Here is a 23,043-nt window from a genome sequence, read left to right as displayed (position 1 = left end):
AAATCTGGTATAGGCCTCAAACCTCTCAATTTCTTGGGGATTGGAAATACCAGGCATGGAAATCCTGGCCATGCTCCTACGAAGTTATAGGCTCGATTGTCTTTTGTAGGAGTGACTCCACTTCCAACTGTAGTTGGGCAGACTGAAACAATCCTGAAAGCAAAATTGCTTACCTTGTAATAGGTGTTATCCCAGGACAGCAGGATGTAGTCCTCACATACGGGTGACATCACTGGACGGAGGCCTATACGGAAAACTTTCTTTCAAAGTTTCTAGAAACTTTTGACTGGCACACTAAGCCCACTGAGCATGCCATGATCCCTCGAGCCACAGGGGTCTCCCTTCAGTCTCGTGTATAGCAATAAGTGTTAACAAAAATAAAATAATAAAACGTATCAGACCCAACTTCGCAGGGTGGCAGGTGGGTTTCGTGAGGACTACATACTGCTGTCCTGGGATAACACCTATTACAAGGTAAGCAATTTTGCTTTATCCCAGGACAAGCAGGATGCTAGTCCTCACATATGGGTGATTAGCAAGCTACAGGCAGAGTCATTCTGTAGTGGACCAACAGCAAACAACTTGTGCATTGGGCACAACAACTGGAGTGCTGTTGGAAAAAATCGAGGCAGCCTAAAATCACAGCAGGTTGGAGCAGAATGAGTTGGGATTATGCTGGAAACAAGTTCTTTAAGACAGATTGTCCATAGGCTGAATCTTGTCGTTCTTTTGTCCAAACAGTAATGAGCTACAAAGCGTGAAGAGAACTCCATGTTGCAGCTTTACATATGTCAGCTATTGGCACTGAATGATAGTGTGCTACTCAGGTTGACATTGCTCTTACTGAGTGCGCCTTTACTCGCCCTTGGAGAGGAAGGCCTGCTTTTTCATAGCAGAACTCTATACAATCTGCTAGCCAGTTGGAGAGTTTGTTTGCCTACTGCTTTACCTGGTTTGTTCTTATCATAAGAAACAAAAAGTTGAGTGGATTTCCTTTGGACTGCAGTGTGATCTAGGTAATATGCAAGTGCACGTTTACAGTCCAAGGTTTGTAAAACCCTCTCACCCTGGTGAGAGTGAGGTCTTGGGAAGAATGTTGGCAAGACTATGGACTGATTCAAGTGGAATTCCATAACTACCTTGGGAAGGAATTTAGGGTGAGTATGGAGTACCACTCGGTCATGCAAGAACATTGTATAGGGTGAGTATGTGACAAGTGCTTGTAACTCACTAACCCTTCTAGCAGATGTAATAGCTACTAAGAAGAGAACTTTCCATGTAAGAAATTTAATATCGCAGGAATCCATGGGTTCAAAAGGATAACGCATGAGTCATGTTAGTACTACATTAAGGTCCCATTCTGTGACTAGTGGCCGTAACGGGGATTTAAGGTGAATTAAACCTCTTATAAACCTACTGACAAGGGGTTGCGCTGATATTGGTGCATCCCCTATTGTATGATGGTAAGCTGAGATAGCACTTAGATGTACCTTTACTGACTAGGTCTGGAGACCAGAGTCTGAAAGGTGCCAGAGGTAGTCTAAAAAAGATGTTATGGAGCAGGAAAAGGTGTCAATATTTTTCTGTGCACACCACATGGTGAATCTTTTCCACTTCGAACTGTAGCTTTTTTGTGTGGAAGGCTTATGTGAAACTACAAGCACTTGAGAGACATTAGTTGAAAGATTGAGCGGTTGCAAGATCAAGCTTTCAACATCCAGGCTGTTAGAGATAGGGATTGTAGTTGGGATGGCGCAACCTGCCCTGATCATGAGTTAAGAGAATGGGAGCTGTACCCAGGTGAATCAGGTTCCTGACCGAGAAGTCCAGAAGCATGGGGAACCACATTTGTCGAGGCCAATACGGGGCTATGAGTATCATCGACCCTTTGTCCTGTTGTAGCTTCACTAGAGTCTTGATTATTAGCGGTATCGGGGGATATGTGTATAGAAGACCTGAATTCCAGGGGCGAGCAAAGGCGTCCCTGGCTAATTTATTTCTCTGTTTGTGCAGGGAGCAAAAGTTGTCCACTTTGTGATTCAGTTCGGATGCAAAGAGGTCCATCGTTGGTTGACCACAACACTGAAATATCCTAGTCGCTACTAAGGGATCCAAGGACCACTCATGAGGTTGGAATTGATGACTGAGATGGTCTGCCACTACGTTGTGAATGCCTGCCAGATAAGTGGCCTGGAGAAACATGGAATGTGTCAGGGCCCAGTCCCAAATCTGTGCTGCTTATTGACAAAGGAGATACGAGCCCGTACTTCCCTGTTTGTTCAGGTACCACATGGCAACTGTGTTATCCATTTGTATCAGAACAATCTTGTGTGAAAGGCAGTCCTTGAACACATGTAGAGCATAACGTATAGCTTGAAGCTCCAGGAAATTGATTTGAAATGTTGCTTCAAGTTTTGTCCAAGTACCTTGAGTTTGGAGATTGTCTGTGTGAGCTCCCCAACCTAAGGTGGATGCATCTGTAGTTAAAGTTACTTGTGGAACTGGTTGTTGGAAAGATAGGCCTTTGCGCAAGTTGTTCTTCTTCGCCCACCAGAGGAGAGATGAACATAATTGGTGGGCTATTTGAACTGGGGACGACAGCGGTTGAATGGCTTGTATCCACTGTGATCTTAATGTCCATTGGGTTATTCTCATGGCTAATCTGGCCATAGGAGTGACATGAACTGTGGAGGCCATGTGGCCGAGCAGAGATAGAAACTGATATGCTGTTGTCTGTTTCTTTAAGCGCAGAGAGTTTGCTAATGAGGAAAGTGTCTCTGCCCGGTCTTCTGGGAGGAAGGCTCTTAATATTATGGTGTTCAACTCTGCTCCGATGAATTACAGATGGGATGAGGTGGGATTTTTGGTAGTTGATTAGAAATCCTAGTGAGTGGAGCAGACTGATTGTGAGCCTGAGAGAAGCGAGAGCTCCTTGCTGTGATTGGCTTCTGATGAGTCAGTCGTCTAGGATAGGAAAAACGTGTATACTTTCCTTGTGCAAATGAGCCGCTGCTACTGCTAGGTACTTTGTGAATACTTGGGGTGCTGAGGCAAGTCCGAATGGCAGAACCCGGTATTGGAAATGCTGATGACCCACCAGGAAATGCAGAAACTTGCGATGAGGAGGGAATATTGGAATGTGAGCGTAAGCGTCTTGCAGATCCAGAGAACAGAGCCAGTCTCCTGTTTGAAGAAGGGGAAGCTTGGTGCCTAAGGAGACCATTCTGAACTTCTCTTTCCGTAGAAATTTGTTGAGATTTCGGAGGTCTAGGATGGGACATTGGCCTCCTGTTTTCTTTGGAATGAGGAAATAACGAGAGTAGAATCCTCTGCCCTGCTGAGGTTGGGGAACTGGTTCCACGGCCCTGGCTCTCAGAAGGGTGAATAATTCTGCTTGCAGAAGAGTGATATGATCCTTGTGTATCCAAAGAGACTTTGGTGGGGCGTCTTTTGTTTACTGTGAGAAAATTCAGATGGTAACCTTGTGTTATAATTGATAGCACTCATTGATGTGATGTTTGACCAATGGGGCTGGAAGAGAGAGACCTGACCTCCCACTAGTAACTCTGGGTTCGGGTTGGTGGAGCGGCTGCTGTCCTCTGGCTGGTTTTCAAAAGCCTAATGCCGGGCCTGTTTGAGGAGGAGGTTGAGGCCTAGAAGCTCTCGGTTGTCTAGGCTGGGTTCTTTGCACTGGTCTGGATGCTCTACCACGGGGTGCTGGTGGATAGTACCTACGTGGTCTATAGTAGGGCTTTCTGGTGTCCTTCCGTGCTGTGCGACGTGGAACAGAAGAAGTATCTTGTGGGATAGTGGACAGTTGACGCAGAGTTTCAGAGTGTTCCTTGAGCTGAGCTACTGCGTCCTGAACTCGTGTTCCAATAAGGTTATCACCAACACAAGGCAGATCTGCTAGCTTCTCTTGAACTTCAGGCCTGAGGTCAGAAGCTTTGAGCCAGGCCCAACGACGTGCACGGATACCAGTTGCAGCTACCCCTGAAGAGGTCTCAAAACTGTCATAGGTAGCATGGACCTCGTGCTTGCCTGCTTCCAAACCTTTGTGAATGATGTCATTTACTGAGTCCTGATACTGTTGAGGCAAAGTCTCAGATAGTTGTTGCATCTGTTTCCAGAGGTTACGCTGATACTGCGACATATATAGTTGATATGATGCTATCCTGGAAACAAGCATTGAGCCTTGAAATACTTTTCTGCCTAGAGTGTTTAATAATATTTGTTCTTTGCCAGGCGAAGTTGATGAACGAGGGTGTCTTCTCTTTGATTTTTTCTGGGCGGATTCTACCACCACAGATTGGTGTGGAAGTTGGGCCCTCTGATAACCAGGGATGTGCTGCACCAGATAGGTGGTATCCATCCTTTTGTTAGCCAGTGGTACTGAGCATGGGTGTTCCAACAGCCTGTATTGCAGGTCTACTAGGACTTCATGTACTGGAATTGCTAGTACCTCCTTAGGAGGGTCCACAAACTGTAGAACCTCTAAGGTCCTTTGTATGGTATCTTCTTCTGACACTAATTGAAAGGGAATAGTGTCAGCCTTGTCCTTTACAAAATCCTCTGTGGGTGGCTTTTTCCTGTCTTCAGGTGGGGACGGCTCAGACAGGATGACCTCTGAAGAGGTGTCGGTGTCTCTGTCATCCCAATAGTCTGATGGAGAAGTAGCCTTGGAGAAGTAGGAGGAGGCATCGATGGGGAAAAAACGGCATCGATGGACATACCGGGATTCTCGGTCGAGAAAGTCCGGAGGGCCCTGGCATGGGTTCAGAAAGCAGGGATGCTTCCGAGGCCTCATCGTCACCGACAGGAATCGAAGTGATAGGCTGCACTGGAAGAGTTCCGATCAGGGCATTGAGCTTCGACATCAGTGGCTGGAATATCGAAAAGTCCAGTACTGGTATCGGAGCAGGCATCAGCACTGGAACAGGCATCAGCATCGGTGACGGCACTGGCACGGGAATTGGTTCCAGCAGTGTCGATGGACGAAGATCCTGGAGAGCTTCTTTCACTGCCTGGGGGATAAATCAGTCCAGTTCCTCCCTTATAGCTGGTGAGGTCAGAGCAGCTATAGGTGGTGGCAGAGAAGGCGTCATCGGCACTTCCACAGGTTCCTGTGGTGGCTCGATGCCCGGCACCTTTGCAGGTGGGGAGTGCCTCGGAGTAGTAGGTCTCGATAGTTCTTGTAGGCCTCTTCGGCGATGTCTCTCTTGGCAACAGTAAGGCTTCTGGCGTCAACGTCCGTCGATGCCTATGACGATGCTTTTGTTTATGTTCTGTGGTTTTTTTCAAGCCCGGATGTCGATTTCACCGATGCCGCAGACGGAGTTGGTGATAGCCGGTCTCCGGAGCCGTCAGTGCGACGTTTGCGAACGACTAATCTTTTAGACGCTCCAGAGATGATTGAGTCGACGTCGATGGTATAAGCTGTATATGAAAGAGATGTTCCATCTTTTCTTGTTGGCCCTCCTGCCCTTGGCGGTCATTTCAGCACATTGAGGGCAGGAAGAAACATTGTGCGACTCTCCCAAGCACAGAACACACTCGACGTGCGGGTCGGTGATCGACATTGTGCGAGGGCACTTCGGGCATTTTTTGAAGCCCGTGGTCATGATGAAGGCCAGACAGCCGTCGACAGCCTTCTGACCAAAATGTTATTATAACCCGGATCAAAACGTGAAAAATTGTAATCACCGGCCTGTGGAATAGGGAGACCCTTATATAGGGGATGAAATGAGAGATTTTTTAAACTTTATTTTCTCTCACAGTAGATGTGTGAGGAATCACACAGGGCTCCTTCACTGCGATGCTAACTGCAGCGCAGAAAAACGAAGACTGAAGGGAGACCCCATGTGGCTCGAGGGATCATGGCATGCTGAGCCCACTGAGCATGCTGGGCATGCTCAGTGGGCTCAGTGTGCCAGTCAAAGGTTTCTAGAAACTTTGACAGAAAGTTTTCCGTGATAGGGCTCCGTCCAGTGGCATCACCCCTACGTGAGGACTAGCATCCTGCTTGTCCTGGGATAATTGAAGATCAAAATCCATTATGCTAGAGGAAGGCAAGAGAAGCACAAGTGGTAGCCACATTCCACAATTTTCAGGACCCATGGTCATCCTATGCCATTCCAGTAAGAAGGACTGCATCCTTCCCAACACTGGTGGAGGTGGAAAGGCAGGCCTCTGAGCTGTCAAAAATTGGGAACTTGGCTTAAGTTGCATCTGCTGAGGATCTTTAGGCAGACACCTCTCCCTTTGATTCCCCTTTTCTGGAAGCAGCTTCTGCTCTAGAGGGGGCACAGCTAGAAGATGCTAAGAGCAGAAGGGGGTCTCCTAAGAGCAATAGCCACTTGTATGAAAATAACTGGCATTTAGCCATAGTTGCCTGATCTTCTGCTGCAGTTGACAATGATTATAGAGTGGATTAAGGTGCCTTAATCAAGTTCACTATCTCTTTATCATTGAACAGGCTGTTCCCCATGCAGGGCATATCTGTGAAATGGTCATGCACAGGTCTTGAAGAACCATCAGCTTTGAAGGTAGGATCTATTATGGTAGAGGTTGTGGAAAAATCCTATAATCTAAGTGTATTTTTTAATGCAAAAATGAAAGGAGAAGTGTATGTTTCTAGGACAGTGCAGTTTAGTCTTTCGTAAATTGAGAATGGTAACTAAATTGAAACCATTTTTGGATGCAAAGAACTTTAGAACTATTGTTCTGTCCTTTGTTCTCTCTCATTTAGATTGTAAGAATGCACTACTGATAGGTTTACCTCAACAGTTATTATGAAGGCTGCAGATTGCTCTAAATGTGGTAGCTAGAACAGTGTTAAGCTGTTCAAAAATATCTCCAATAAATGAAATGTTATGTTATATTGGCTGCCGGTGGAATCAATTTTCAAATTTAAGAACTTGTCTATGACATTCAAGGTATTCAGACATGTGGCACCAGATTATTTGTGAGAGAAGGTTAAATGGAACCAACCCCAGGGAAATCTATTATCTAATTCAAGAGGCACTTCTTATGGTGCCTTCTTTTAAAGTAATACAAGGATGCCAGATAAGATCAAGGGCTTTATCAGTGATTTCCAAACCACTGTGGAATGAGCTACCGCCAGTAATCCACCAAAAAGTGGATTATTCAAGATTCCGAACATGACTCAAGACAAGGCTATTTCTATAGGGAAAGTAACTGAGGGTATAATATTTCTAAGGCTGGTTCTACAATATTTACAGTTGGGATACATAATATTTTATATGCTTCATTTTATTTAAATTTTAGGTTTGTAATTTTATTTATTTCAATCAGTTTACAATGCCTATTTATAGGCTTTCTTCAAACAGTATAATAGGGTATCTGCCTTCTAGGAACGCCATTTGTAGAACTTGAGATCTCATTTTTATATTTTCATGTGATTAAACAATCTGTTTATCTTCTTTTTGCTTTGTTCTCTGCTCCGTCTTCATGCCACTCTTCAAGGTTCTAACACCATTTTGAAACCCCCCCCCCCTCCACAAAAAATACCTGTACTACAGAAAATGAACATCAAATGTAAGCTTTGCTCTCCTAGTGGCCTGTGATGAAGAGAATGTTATCAATTGCTGCATGATGTTGCTACTATCTGATGTCACTGACCTTCAATATTTCAAATATTGAATGTATTCTTCTGTGTACATTGACATCCTTCCATGAAAAGAGAAGGGTAAATGCTGCTTTAACAGGTTCAGAAATTGATCATTTTGATTCTGTTGGAACTTTTCTAATACTTGATGAATCCCTCTTTGCATCTGGCAAACACTGGAGTGAAGAGCTATATACACTGCATGGGAAGACACTGATGGACAAATACCCTACACAAACCATGGCACTGTCATATGGGGGTCATAGACAACAAAACAAAGGTAAGACAGACCAGCCCCATGGCTCACACAGTATGGATTCTCAGTACCTGGCAACTCACCGACCTTCACCTACTCTGAAACATGACGGGTGGGCCACATGTATCCAAAATCTGGTAGACCTACACTGAGATACCTGCTCCTGGACCTCAGATGGCTTCCATGGTCCTGGCTCCTTTATGGCCAGTGGAGGAGGGGAGACTGACCCAAGAAGAAGAGGAGATTAGCTGGATAACTTGAACCTTAATAAGCCAGCGTTTGAATATGGCTGGTTAGGCCATATATATATATATATATATTTTTTTTTTTTACTATTAAATTTAGGTAAAACAGAGGTAATATGCTTCTCTCATAATATGGCCTCCTCTTGATATAGAGAATCACCCTATCCTAGTTAATGGGATTAGATTCCCAATCAAAACAGTAGTGACAAATTTGGGATTCTTTGTTGATACACATTTGAATTTTTTATCCCACTTGACAGCAATTTTAAAATCTGGGTTTTTTAAGATGGGAATGTTATGCCATCTAAGGTATATGCTAGATAACAATGAATTTCATGTTTTGGTACAGTCATTCGTATTATCGATGACTGACTATTGTAACAGCCTGTTTATTGGCCTTCCTGCTTCAAGTGTTCGGGCACTTCATATATTACAGAATGCTGCTGCCCAATTAATTGTACATGGGTTTCCTTGGGACCATATTATCCAATTTTATATTAATTAAATTGGCTATCACTACAGCAAAGGATCCAGTTTAAAAGTCTCATATTAGTTTTTAAGGTAATAAAAATGGATGGTCCATCTTATTTGAAGAAGTTATTGAAACCGTACACTCCTGTGAGAACACTGCATTCTCAAGAGATGGGACTTATTTTAAATTCCCTCCTGTTAAAGTCGCAAACTTAACTGAGATGAGAAGCTATCATTGACCCAGTATTATGGAGTGCTTTACCTGAAGGATTATGAGCTATTTCTGATATTAAGGTTTTTAGAAAATAAGTGAAGGCCTATCATTTTAGAGATGCATTTGGAGAAACTTGCAGTGAGTCTATCTGTTGGATTCTAGGGGAGATTATTTTATATTATGTTCAATATTAGCAAAGTTCCATTTTAATGTTTATGAATATAAGTGGTGTTTTATTGTTAGATATTTTGTTTTGTTGGATCACTATAAGCAGGTTATAAAACTTTTAAATAAATAAATAAAATAAAGTTATCCAGCCAATGGCATCGGTAGCCCCCGTCACATGGTAAGGACTAAAGGCCACCAGCGCAATTTTAGTTAGTGGCAGCCAAAGGCCCAGGAGCAGCAGATCGGTGCCCCCCCCCCCCATCCCGCTGGACCACCAGGTGTTTTCGTGAGTCTTGGGAGGGATCGGGAGGGTGGAGGGGTTATTTTATTTAAATTTGGGGCGTATGGGGTGGGGGAGCGGCGGCATGTGGTCCCTGCCCCCGGAGATTGGAGTCAGGGCTGTGACCAGGGGCAGGGCGGGGTGGGGGTGTCGGCACAAGGCAGAAGGTACCTATGGCGCCTAATCCCCTTGCACCGGCGCTGCTTGTATGCCAGGATCATTTGATGTTTAATAAGGTTGTCACATTGTATATTCTGCTCTCTGCTTTTTCACAAAACTCTCTGTTATTTGTGGTCACTGTGTCAATACGGGTGAGGGGAAAGAAGGGGCTTTATGATTGGCAGTTACACACAATAAGCAGAGAGCCAATATGTGAAAAGGTTTCAAATTGTTTTCTCAAATCCACTTCTATGTATGGATGTGTACTGCAGTGATCTGTGGCAAACAGTTTTTGAACAGGGATTATCCACTATGCCTAGAGCTGCTCTAGGCATAGCTTTTGCAAAATGATGTTTTAAATTCTGTGTATTTACCTCCATAGTATTTATAGGGAAGAGAAAAAAATAATGCATGATTTAAAACATTTCTTTTTTCTGCATTTATGGTAATCAAGGTCACCTGAATGAATAAATGAATGACATAAAGATGGGATTTAAAAATCATAATTTTCTGAAAGTAGTGAAGAAATTTAAATCATTAAAGAAATCTGCTAGCAATCAGCTTCCTTCACTTGTTTAAAAAACTTGTCATGATGGGCCGGTGTGGAAAGTAAGAAGGAGTTAGATAAGTGGACTGTAAGAATTTTGTTATGCTGCGGGTGGGAATAGTGGAACAAAGGTAATCATCAATGAATGAATAAATGTGGATCAATATAAATTGAACAGAGCTTAGCATAAGACTTTCTAAAACATGATAGTTTCACATGCTGTTTTTTTCCCCCTTGTTCTGCTTAGTGACAAGCCAGAATAGAAACAGGAAAGCCTCTGCTGACTGCCTGATAAGGCCAGTGCCTAAAATGCCTGAGAGTCATGCAGAAACAGGATATTTCCTAGCAAAACCGCAGCTTAGGGCATGAACTTCCTGAAACTGTGAATTCTAAACAGAATAAAAGAACTTGCACAGCCTGGACTAAAGCCAGAAATAAGAGTATAGGAAAAGCCGAGTTGTTTACCTGTAACAGGTGTTCTCCTAGAACAGCAGGATGTTAGTTCTCACACATGGGTGACATCATCAGATGGAGCCTGACACGGAAAACTTATATCAAGTTTTCTAGAAAGTTTGACTGGCGCACAGAGGGTCTGATGTACTGGCCGACAGATGCTGGAGGTTCTCATGGAGGTCCTTCAACTGAGCCACAGCATCTCTGACCCTGTCACCAAAAAGGTCCTTGCTGGTGCATGGGAGGTCCACGGGCTTCTCCTGGACATCCAGTCGTAGATCTGAGGCTCGGAGCCAGCCATTCTGTGGGCACCAATGCCCACCACTGCCACCTTAGCAGATGTTTCAAATACATCATAGGTGGGGTGCACCTCATGCTTGCCACATTCCAAGCCCTGCTAGAGAAGAGCCATGAAAGTGTCCTGCTGCTGCTGGGGCAGACGCTTGGATAACTCCTAGACTTGTTTCCAGAGGTTCCAAGAATACTGTGTCATATATAATTGGAAGGAAGCAATACAGGCAATTAGCATGGTGCCCTGGAATACCTTCCTGCCGAGTGCATCCAACACTCTATGCTCTCGGCCTGGAGAAGCGGAGGCAAGGGTACAGAAACACTTGGCCTTCTTGAGTGCAGACTCTACCACAACAGACTGATGTGGGAGTTGACGCCTCTCAAACCCCAAGGCCTGCTACACCAGATAGACCACATCCGCCTTCCTATTCACCAGAAGCATGGAGATGGGGTGTTCCCAAAGTCAAGGAATAACTCATTGAAGATGTACGGGAACAGCTACCACTTCCTTTGGGGCATCGATGAACTGGAGAACCTCCAGCATCTTATGCCTGGCATCCTCTTCCATCAGAAGCTGGAACGGAATGGTTTCTGCCATAGCCCGGACAAAATCCACAAAGGTTAAGTCCTCAGGTGGGGACCGGCGCCGCTCCCCTGGAGGAGACGGGTCTGAGGGAAGATCTCCGGAGTAATCAGATGAGGACAAGGAGGTATCATCTCCCCACGGGTCATACAGAGCATCTTCTTCACTGAGATCACCCAGACACACCAGTGGAGGGCCCCTGCTCAGGCCCTTCGGTTTAGGCACCAAGGGCACGGTGGGCCCCCAACAGACTTGGAACTGAACTGGGGAACGCTGGTCGTGGAACCAAAGGCCTTGAAGGTGCCGTGGGCTGTGCCGGGCCCTCCTCCTCTGAGGAACCCACAATGGGAATCGCCCCGAATAGAGAAGGCAGTGATAGCCATGGGGGCATCGATGGATCTCCGGGCACTGGCAGAAGATGCATGGGGAAGACGCCTAGAAGAATATCGAGGAGTTCCAGCAGCGGTGCCGGCATCGAGGGTGCTGGCTCTGGTGCCGGTGGAAGATCCGGAGGGGCTGGCGGCTCGATGCCCTGAGGGCTCAAAGAACTGCCAATTGCACCATATGGTCCAACTCCTCCTGGAAGTCAGCCAGGGACATAATGGATGGAGTAGGAGGAGGAGGCGGCGTCACCAGACCTCCTTCAGAGCCCCGAGGGAGATCAGTGCCCAGTACCGGTATCGGTGTGGAACACTTGGGATTCCCAGGTTCAATGCAGGTCGATGCCTCCTCTCCGCAGGGTCATTCTGGAGGCATCATGGCAGGTGCCAGTCGCGACCCAAGCCCAATGCCATGCGAAGACTGCGATCGGTGACTATGCTTCCATGACTTCCCTCGTGCTCTGCCCAGTCTGTCCCCGGCGCCGAGGTGGATGGAGATGATCCCAATATGCTGGAGTGTGAATCCACCGATGATGGCCGATCTTCTGCCCCTCTCTCCAGAGGGGGCCCCGGAGGGGGAGTGGACAGTGAGGGCTCGGTGTTTATCAGTTCCCCACAGCCTCTCGGAGTCAACTCCCCCGACTCCAAAGTCAAAGGTTCAGACTTCTTGGAACCGAAGAGTTTTTCCATCTTATCTAACCAAGGGCGACGGCCTTTGGGGGTCATCTGGTAGCAAAAACGACACCCCCGGACATAATGCGATGCCCCCAGGCAGAGGATACAAACCTCATGCAGGTCTGTGATGGACATAGTCTGCAGACACTGAGGGATGTTTTGAATAAGGGTTCTAGGTAGATGTCCAAACTCATATACATCTTAGGATAATTCTCATAATGGCTCAAATAAATGTATCACAACTATCAAACTGCAAAAAATGGTACAGTGTTTGTTTGTGTGATTCATGCATTCTTAGCATGCTCACAATATTCCTAAGTACTCCGCCCTAGAACCTATTCACTATGAGGCCAATAATCAAAAGAACTTGAGCACCTAAATTTAGGTTCCAAAGTTAGGTGACTAGTGCTAAAAAAAAATAGTTTTAAGCACCTAACTTTTTGATTATCTATTCTGTCTCGGTAGCTACCCAAATTTTAGGGTCCATAATTTAGGACCTAGTGAAACTGGGATCCTAAATTCAGTCACTTGGCAAATTTTCAAAAAAAGGGCCTTTTTAGAAGCTCCACCATAAAAGTTAGACACCTAAACCCTTTGAAAATCAACCTCTATGTGAAAATGGGAGCATAGCTTGCACCTGTGCTGCTCTTTCCCATCAACTGAATTTTCTTTTTCTTTGAGGCTTTAAAGATTTACCTGTCATTGGTTAAAATAAATTACAAAAACAAGAATTCTTTCAGAAAATAATTTAAAAAATGCTTATATTAAAAAACTGTATTCAGGATTAATACCTGTGATTGTTCCATTTCTGCTTTGTTTAATTTGATGCCAAGGATATCAGCTGCGACTCTCTGAAAACACAGGAAGACCTATATAAAAAAATGGAATTTGATTAAAATTAGAGCCTTTAGATACTTTTAAATAAAATGTAATTATTTACTTATAAAATGGTTCTTTAATTTTTAAGTTTTTATATTTGATATTGTAGTATGTATGTTGTTATTGGAAACAGCCTTGGTGGCTTTGGCTGATTTGTATGGTATAAAAAAATTTCAAATAAAATAAATAAATAAACAGCAGAACAATGAAACATACTTATGGTTCCCATGACTTTGATTAGAGATGCTTCCAGTGCTTTCCAAGAAAGCTTTGAACATGCATGGAAGACTTCCTGAGCACTACCAGACTTGTCAGACTTGCTACATGCAACAGTATGGCTTAGTTAAACAAAATCAATCTTTTAGAAAGGTAAGAACATCTAGAAAGAAGAGGCAGATAGGCAGTAGAACTTCTTTGCTACTATCAGAGAAAAACAATTACAGGTAACCAATTACACTTTCTCTGATAGCAAGCACTAACAACCTATATTCATGGAACTAACTAGCTAAGGGCTCTTTTCAAATACAAATGAGAAAAGAAGAGAACTACACAAACTGGAAAAAACAAAAACTATATCTGCACAGGAGAAGTAACCTCTCATTCTTTTATCTCTCTGGTTTATGGAACCAAAAAACATGAAACAATTAGATAAGAATTCAATTCTACAAACCAACAGAAATTGACATTAGCAAGTTATGAATTGAGTTCTACTCTATAAACAGGCCTTTTAGAGTAGACAATTCAAACCTAGAATCCGGATAGGATGACATATCAAGGAATTAGTGACTGATGAAAGTATGAATAGAGTGCTACACTGCCATCTTTAAAATCTCTTCTAAGAAAGAAAAATGTAAATTGCCAACAAACTGGCCCATGAAATTATCAGAGCTCCCGATTCACACTTCTGCACTTCCATTTGTGTTCCACCCTGCCACCGCTCCCTCCTTCTTCATCCCTCCCCCATGCCGGCAGAGGGGTGGGTCACTGAGAAGAGCAAGGGTGAATATCATGCTGTGTGTAGATTAAGCCAGGGTGAACTCAGTCTCTGTGGAAGCCCTATCCTCTCTTCATGCAAGCATCTTTTAAAGTAGGCGGGTTGACACTGGGACTGAAAGCATATATTCATATTTTCGTGCTCAGCATAGTGTTCCTCCTGGCTTTCCTCAGTGGTGCCGGACACACTCCATACTCTCAAGACTACCACTTGCAGTTTGCAAGCTGAGAATGGTATTCTTCAGGGTTGCTATATTTTGAAATCTTCTGTACAGGGTGTGATTGCAGCCAAGAAAGAAAACAAAGGCTAGGAATTAATAGGAAAGGAATGGACAATAAAACAGATAATATTAAAATGCCTCTGTATCACTCAATGGTCCAACAACATCTTGAGTGCTATGAGAAATTCTAGTCACTGTAGCTCAAAAAAGATATAGCAGAATTTTAAAAAGTACAGAGAAGGGCTACCAAAATGATAAAAGTGATGGAAGGATTCCCTCATAAGGAAAGTAACATTGTAACACAGTAATGACGGCAGAAAAGGATCAAAAAGTCTATTCAATCTGCCCAGCAAGCTTCTTATGGTAGCATTTGTTGCACCATGCAGGCTATTCTCACCTTTCTCTTAAAAGCAGTAAATGCTGCTCTTTGCAGTTACCCACAAGCCTTAGGATAAGGGTATTTATTTATTTATTTATTTATTTATTTACAGTCATTTAGAGACTACTCATAGAGAATTTCCTGCTCAGTGGATTACAATATAACATAAAATATAAAATTACAATCAATAAAACAATATTTGCAATCAAAACCAGGCAACTTTCAAACCATAACAAATTACTACTAACAACATTTTTACTGGGTGAGAAGCCTTCTTGATAATTCAGACAATGCTGCTTGATGTGCTTTGCTTTTGGACTTGGTCATAGAAGCAGGTCTGTGCTTTTTCCCTTATGTCTGCATATCAGTACTCCAGAATGTTAAAAGTCGGGGCCCTAAGTTAGTTGTCGTCTGAATCCAATTCCCACCTCACCCCAACCCCATCGTCAAAGTGGAAAGCGATGTTACAGTTGCGTCAAAAGCATCAAGGCTTATTGGTATTGTTATGGGTATTAACTGCCGCTCTGTGCAGGTTACCTCCAAGCATCCTTTTCTTAATTTCCATCCTCTAGCCTTTAGGGATTCACAGTATTTATCCCATGCCCCTAACTGTTTTTGTCCTCACCACCTCCTCTGGAAGGACATTTCCAGGCATCCACCACCCTCTGTGAAGAAATTTCCCAATATTCTGTCTGAGTCGTCCTCACTGGAGATTTATTTTGTGACCCTTAGTTCTACTGTTTCTCCTTATCAATGCAAAAGATTTGAAGTTCATGCATCATTAAAACCTTTCAAGTATCTGAAAGGCTCTATCATATCTCCCCTGCACCTCCTCTCTTCCAGGGTATACATACAGTAGTTAGATCCTTCAGCCTCTCCTCATAATCTTCTGATACAGAACCTATACCGTTTTGGTCACCCTTCTTCTGGACTACCTCCATCCTGTCCCTATCCTTTCTGAGTTACAGGCTCCAGAAGGGAACACAGTACTCCAGGTGAGGCCATATCGAGAACCTGTACAATGGCATTATCACCTTTTTCTTTCTGGTTATTCCTCTCTCTATGCAGCCCAGCAATTTGGCTTTAGCTATTGCCTTGTTACATTGTCTCACCGTCTACACGTCACTAGACACAATTACCCCAAAGTTCCTTTCTTGGTCTGTGTACATCAGTCTTTCACCCCCCATTACATAGAGTTCTTCTGTATTACTGTATCCCAGATGCATGACTCTGCACCTCTTGGCACTGAATCCCAGTTAGCAAATCTTCGACCATTCAAGCTTTCTTAAATCACTTTTCATTCTCTCTACCCCTTCAGGCATGTCCACTCTATTGCAGATCTTAGTACCATCTGCAAAGAGACAAACTTTACCTTCTATGCCTTCTGCAATGTCGCTCACAAAGATATTGAACAGAACCGGTGGTAAAACCAATCCATGTAGCACTCCACTTAACACGGTTCTTTCTTCAGAGGAGGTTGCATTTACCATTACACACTTTCTCCTGTCAGTCAACCAGTTAGTAGTCCACGCCACCACTTTGGCTCCAAGTCCCAAACTTCTCATTTTATTCATGAGCCTTCTATGTGGGACCACATCAAAAGCTTTGATGAAATCCAAGCAGATCACATCAACTGCTCTTCCGTGATCCAATTCTCTAATAACCCAATCAATAAAATACATGCTAAGAACATGCCATGCTGGGTCAGACCAAGGGTCCATCAAGCCCAGCATCCTGTTTCCAACAGTGGCCAATCCAGGCCATTAGAACCTGGCAAGTACCCAAAAACTAAGTCTATTCCATGTTACTGTTGCTAGTAATAGCAGTGGCTATTTTCTAAGTCAACTTATTTAATAGCAGGTAATAGACTTCTCCTCCAAGAACTTATCCAATCCTTTTTTAAACACAGTTATACTAACTGCAATAACCATATCCTCTGGCAACAAATTCCAGAGTTTAATTGTGCGTTGAGTGAAAAAGAACTTTCTCAGATTAGTTTTAAATGTGCCACATGCTAACTTCATGGAGTGCCCCCTAGTCTTTCTATTATTCGAAAGAGTAAATAACCGATTCACATCTACCCGTTCTAGACTTCTCAGGATTTTAAACACCTCTATCATATCCCCCCCCCCCAGCCGTCTCTTCTCCAAGCTGAAAAGTCCTAACCTCTTTAGTCTTTCCTCATAGGGGAGCTGCTCCATTCTTCTTATCATTTTGGTCGCCCTTCTCTGCACCTTCTCCATCGCAACTATATCTTTTTTTAGATGTGGCGACCAGAATTGTACACAGTATTCAAGGTGCGATCTCACCATGGAGCGATACAGAGGCAGTATGATATTTTCCGTTTTATTCACCGTTCCCTTTCTAATAATTCCCAACATTCTGTTTGCTTTTTTGACTGCTGAAGCACACTGAATCGACAATTTCAATGTGTTATCCACTATGACGCCCATATCTCTTTTTTGGGTGGTAGCTCCTAATGTGGAACCTAACATTGTGTAACTATAATATGGGTTATTTTTCCCTATATGCATCATCTTGCACTTATCCACATTAAATTTAATCTGCCATTTGGATGCCTACTTTTCCAGTCTCACAAGGTCTTCCTGCAATTTATCACAATCTGCTTGTGATTTAACTACTCTGAATAATTTTGTATCATTTGCAAATTTGATTACCTCACTCGTCGTATTTCTTTCCAGATCATTTATAAATATATTGAAAAGTACGGGTCCCAATACAGATCCCTGAGGCACTCCACTGCCCACTCCCCTCCACTGAGAAAATTGTCCATTTAATCCTACTCTCTATTTCCTGACTTTTAGCCAGTTTGTAATTTATGAAAGGACATCGCCACCTATCCCATGACTTTTTACTTTTCCTAGAAGCCTCTCATGTGGAACTTTGTCAAACGCCTTCTGAAAATCCAAGTACACTACATCTACCGGTTTACCTTTATCCACATGTTTATTAACTCCTTCAAAAAAGTGAAGCACATTTGTGAGGCAAGACTTGCCTTGGGTAAAGCCATGCTGACTTTGTTCCATTAAACCAAGCCTTTCTATATGTTCTGTGATTCTGATATTTAGAACACTTTCCACTATTTTTCCTGGCACTGAAGTAAGGCTAACTGGTCTGTAGTTTCGTGGATCGCCCCTGGAGCCCTTTTTAAATATTGGGTTTACATTAGACACCCTCCAGTCTTCAGGTACAATGGATGATTTTAATGACAGGTTACAAATTTTTCCTAATAGGTCTGAAATTTCATTTTTGAGTTCCTTCAGAACCCTGGGGTGTATACCATCCAGTCCAGGTGATTTACTACTCTTCAGTTTTCAATCAGGCCTATCACATCTTCTAGGTTCACCGTGATTTGGATCAGTCCATCTGAATTATTACCCATGAAAACCTTCTCCGGTACAGATATCTCCCCAACATCCTCTTCAGTAAACACCGAAGCAAAGAAATTGTTTAATCTTTCCACGATGGCCTTATCTTTTCTAAGTGCCCCTTTAACCCCTCGATCATCTAACGGTCCAAATGACTCCCTCACAGGCTTTCTGCTTCGGATATAATTTAAAAAGGTTTTACTGTGAGTTTTTGCCTCTATGGCAACTTCTTTTCAAATTCTCTCTTAGCCTATCTTATCAATGTCTTACATTTAACTTGTCAACGCTTATGCATTATCCTATTTTCTTCTGTTGGATCCTTCTTCCAATTTTTTAATGAAGATCTTTTGGCTAAAATAGCTTCTTTCACCTCACTTTTTAACCTTTTTTGTTTACTAAGCTCTTCCCATAAATGGAGTTTTGTCTCCCCTAACCCCATTTACTATCTTGTTAACCAGCAACGGTCCTTCCCCAAGGTCTTGTTTAGTGAACACCAAACTGAAGTATTTGCTAAAGATGTTAGGGCTCTTCAGTTTGGAGAAGAGAAGGCTGAGAGGAGATATGATAGAGGTCTATGCATAATGAGCAGCATGGAATGGGTAAACATAAATCGGTATACTCTTTCAAAAAAATTCAAAAACTATGGGACATGCAAATAGTTACTAAGTAGTATACTTAAAACAAATAGGAGAAAATATTTTTTACTCAGTGCGTAAATGAGCTCTGGAATTCATTGCCAAAAAATTTGTTGAAAGCTGTTAAGTGTAGCTGGGTTTAAAAAAAGGGTTGGAAAAGTTCCTGGAGGAAAGTCCATAAACCATTATATAAAGGTGGACTTAGGGAAATCCAATGCTTAACCCTGGGATTAGCAGCATAAAATCAATTTACCTTTTGGGATCCTGCCAGGTACTTGTGACCTAGATCGCTCACTGTGGGCTGAGACCAAGATTGAACTTTGGAAGGAAGCAATGGAGGAGGGAGTAAATTGCTGGGTTTGGAGGGTATCTTTGAGGAGAAAGAGTGCTGAATTTGAACCTGGGGAGGGGAGAACGTGAATAGTGCTGGGGCCTAGCCTGGGAAGGGACAGAGATGCGGGTGGGGGATGGAAGAGAGTTCTGGGTTGGACCTAGGAGGAAGAAGGGAGGGTATTGGGGAAGAGGAGAAAAATGCTGGACATAAACGTGGAGAGAGGGAGGAGGACATTGAGGAGGAGAACAATCCTGGGCTTGGTCTTGGGGAAAAGGGAGGGTATTGAGGGAGAGGCGAGTGCTGAGCTGGACCTGGGGAGAGGATCCCTAAAGGCTAGAGGATGGAAGGGAAGAAAAGAGTGCAAGGAGTTAACTTGCTGGTGCAGCAGTTACTACCCTTAAGCAATAAGCCTGGACACTTTTGATGCAACTCCAACATTGCTCTTTGCTTCAACGACAGGGGGAAAAAGGGACTTGGATTCAGACAACAACTAACGAGGACCTCGACTTTTATGGTCTGGGGAACTGAAAAGTATGGTGTTAACCTGCATGGAACAGCAGTTACTATCCTTAATAGAAGGCACTGGATTACTACCCTTAACCAATAAGCCTTGATTTTTTTGATGCAACTGCAACATTGCTCTTTGCATTGATTCGGGTGGGGGAGGTGGGGAAGAGGAATTGGATTCAGAATCAACAAACACGAGTCCTGACTTTTTTACAATCTGGGGTACTGATGCTTAGACATAAGGAGAAAAACACAGGATTGCTTCTAAGGTCAAGTCCATAAGCAAAGCATGTCAAGCATAAGGCTTGGTGATAACTGTATGGAGCAACAGTTGTTACCCTTAAAAGAAACATGGCATGGCAGATACTACCATAAGAAGCTTGCTGGGCAGACTGAATGGACTATTTGACCCTTTTCTGCCATCATTTCTATGTTACTGCATAATAATGCTGGCTGGGGTTGTAGGGCTGACATTTTGAGAGTGTGGAGTTGGAAACAAAGTGAGAGAAAGAGGCTGTGGTAGGAGGCATACTGGTGCTGAGTAGGAACAGAAAGGGGGTAAAGTTTACAAGGAATGGAAAGTATAATGTTGGGGTGCCGAGTTGCTGTTGTTTTTCTTGTGTGGAGAAGAAGGGAAGAAGTTGTGTTTGTGCTGAAGCAAACTGGTACACAATAATGGGAAATAGCAACCATGTAAGTGAGGTAGAGAGAGAGGGTGTGTGAGATGGTGTCTGTGTATGTGCGAATACTTATATGAGAGAAGCGTGAGTGAGGTGGGACAGAGGGAAAGAGTAGTTGTGCAAAAGTGACTACATGTGAGGGTGAGACAGAGACTGACAGTATGTGAGAATGAGTGGAGAAAGATTGTGCATGTGCACCCCTCTTTCCCTCCCCACCACCCCCACTGATGCAGCATACATACAAAAAACGATGAGAATATCACAGTGAGTGGAAATTAAAAGCTCATAAATCTGGATAAGAGGGAATGTTTTTATCCTTATTAGTTTTAATTATTGGGTGTTTGATATCTGCTATCTTTAAAACATTTTATTGATGTTTTTAATTATTTGATGTTATTCATTCATCAGCTGGTTTGACATTTATTATTTTTATTTGTTTGGTTTTTCATTATAATTGTTTTACATTTCTTGGTTTTATTGTTTGATGTTTTTAGAGGAATGGTGGCACTTCAGTTTTTCCATCAATGCACTGCACACAGTGTCTGGGCTCATGAGGGTTCCAGTTCTGTATTTGTTTGCACGTTTCTATTTATAGAAACACCAGTGCCCCCTTCCCCCTCCCCCATTTAGTCCTACTTACTCTGTGTACTATTTTTCAGCCAATTACCTGTACAAAAAGGGCTTTGCCTCCTATCCCATGACTCTGATTTCCAGATGGGCTTTTCATGAGGGACTATGTCAAATGCCTTCTGAAAATCCAAGTACACTACATCAGCTGAGAGAGGCTATAACAGCTAAAAGAACATCTTTCAAGAAATGGAAAAGGGATCCAAACGAAGAAAACAGTAAACAGCATAAGCTCTGGCAAGTTAGATGCAAAGCATTGATAAGAAAGGCAAAAAAAAATTAGAAAAGAAGCTTTCCATGGAAGCAAAAACTCCTAATAAAAACTTTTTCAGGTACATTCGAAGTAAAAAGATTGTGAGGGTGTCAGTTGGACCATTAGATGATCAAGGGGTAAATGGGTAACTTACAGATGACAAAGCCATAGCAGAGAAAATGAATGAATTCTTTGCTTCGGTCTTCACTGAGGAAGATGTAAGAGAGATACCCATGCTAGAAATGAAATTCAAACGTGATGACTCAAAAGAACTGAAATAAATCTCAGTGTACCTTGAAGATGTAATAGGGCAAATTGATAAACTAAACAGTAGAAAATCACCTGGACCAGAGGGTATACATCCCAGAGTGCTGAAAGAACTGAAAAATATAATTATGGACCTGCTATTAGCAATTTGAAAACTATCATTAAAATCATCTAGGGTACCTGAAGACTGGAGGTTTGCCAATGTAATGCCAATTTTTAAAAAGGGATCAAGAGGTGATCCAGGAAACTATAGACCACTGAGTCTAACCTCTGTGCCAGGTAAAATGGCAGAAATTATCATAAAGAACAAAATTGCTGAACATATAGATAGGCATAGTTTAATGCGATAAAGCCAACTAGGATTTATTCAACGGAAGTCTTACCTTACCAATTTGCTACATTTTTTCAAGCTCGTAAACAAACGTGTGGATAAAGATGAGCCAATTGATTATAGGTATCTGGATTTCCAGAAAGCATTTGGCAAGATCCCTCATGAGAGATGTCTTAGGAAATTAAAAAGTCATGGGATAGGAGGCAGTGTCTTAATGTGGACTGTGAAATGGTTAACAGATAGAAAACGGAGAGTTGGGCTAAATAGTAAATTTTCCCAATGGAGAAAGGGAAATAGTGGAGTGCCTCAGGGATCTGTTGTGGGACTACTGCTTTTTAATATATTTATAAATGACCTGGAAATGGAAATGAGTGATGTAATCAAATTTGCCAATGACACAGAATTATTCAAAGTTGTTAATCACAAGAGTATCATGAGAAATTGCAAGAGGACCTCTCAAAACTGGGAGAATGGGCATAGAAATTGCAAATGAAATTTAATGCAGACAAGTGCAAAGTGATGCACTTAGGGAAGAGTAATCTAATTATAGCTAAACAATGCAAGGTTCCACATTAGGAATCACCATTCAGGAAAACGATCTAGGTATCATTGTTGATAATACATTTAAATCTTCTGTCCACTCTGCAGCAGCAGTCAAGAAAGCAAATAGAATGCTAGGAATTATTAGGAAAGGAATGAAGAATAAAACAGCCAATATCATATTGGTTTAACTTCATCTTGAATATTGTGTGCAATTCTGGTCATCATCTCAAAAATGATATAGCAGAATTAGAAAAAATACAGAGAAGGGCAACCAAAATGATAAAGGGGATGGAATGATTCTCCTATAAGGAAAGACTAAAGAGGTTAGGATTCTTCAGCCTGGAGAAAAGATGGCTGAGGGAAGATATGATAAAAGTCAATAAAATAATGAATGGAGTGGAACGGGTAAATGTTAATCGGTTGTTTACTCTTTTAAAGAGTACAACAGCATAAGCAATGAAGTTACTAGGTGATACATATAAAACTAATACGAGAAAATATTTTTACTCAATGCATAATCAAGCTTTGGAATTTATTGCCAGAGAATGTAGTGAAAGCTATTAGTGTAGCTGCATTTAAAAAAGGTTTGGACAAGTTCCTGAAGGAAATGTCCATAAACCATTATTAAGGTGGAGTTGCAGAAATCCACTTACCCC

General features: G+C 42.6%; 1 protein-coding gene across 4 annotated transcripts in view; it reads right to left on the bottom strand.

Annotated features, from left to right (window-relative positions):
- Nucleotides 1–23,043, bottom strand: part of RAB28 (RAB28, member RAS oncogene family) — a 336,848-nt gene that overhangs the window by 54,434 nt on the left and 259,371 nt on the right. For all 4 annotated transcript variants that reach the window (XM_029590878.1, XM_029590851.1, XM_029590870.1 and 1 more), the window contains one exon: nt 13,141–13,218. In XM_029590878.1, coding sequence (XP_029446738.1) covers nt 13,141–13,218 — 78 coding nt within the window. The remainder of the gene's footprint in view (nt 1–13,140; nt 13,219–23,043) is intronic.

This window comes from Rhinatrema bivittatum, chromosome 1 (assembly GCF_901001135.1).
Source record: "Rhinatrema bivittatum chromosome 1, aRhiBiv1.1, whole genome shotgun sequence".
Classification (NCBI taxonomy): Eukaryota; Metazoa; Chordata; class Amphibia; order Gymnophiona; family Rhinatrematidae; genus Rhinatrema; species Rhinatrema bivittatum.
Note: the sequence above shows the minus strand (reverse complement) of the source record. Positions and strands in the feature narration are given on the sequence as shown.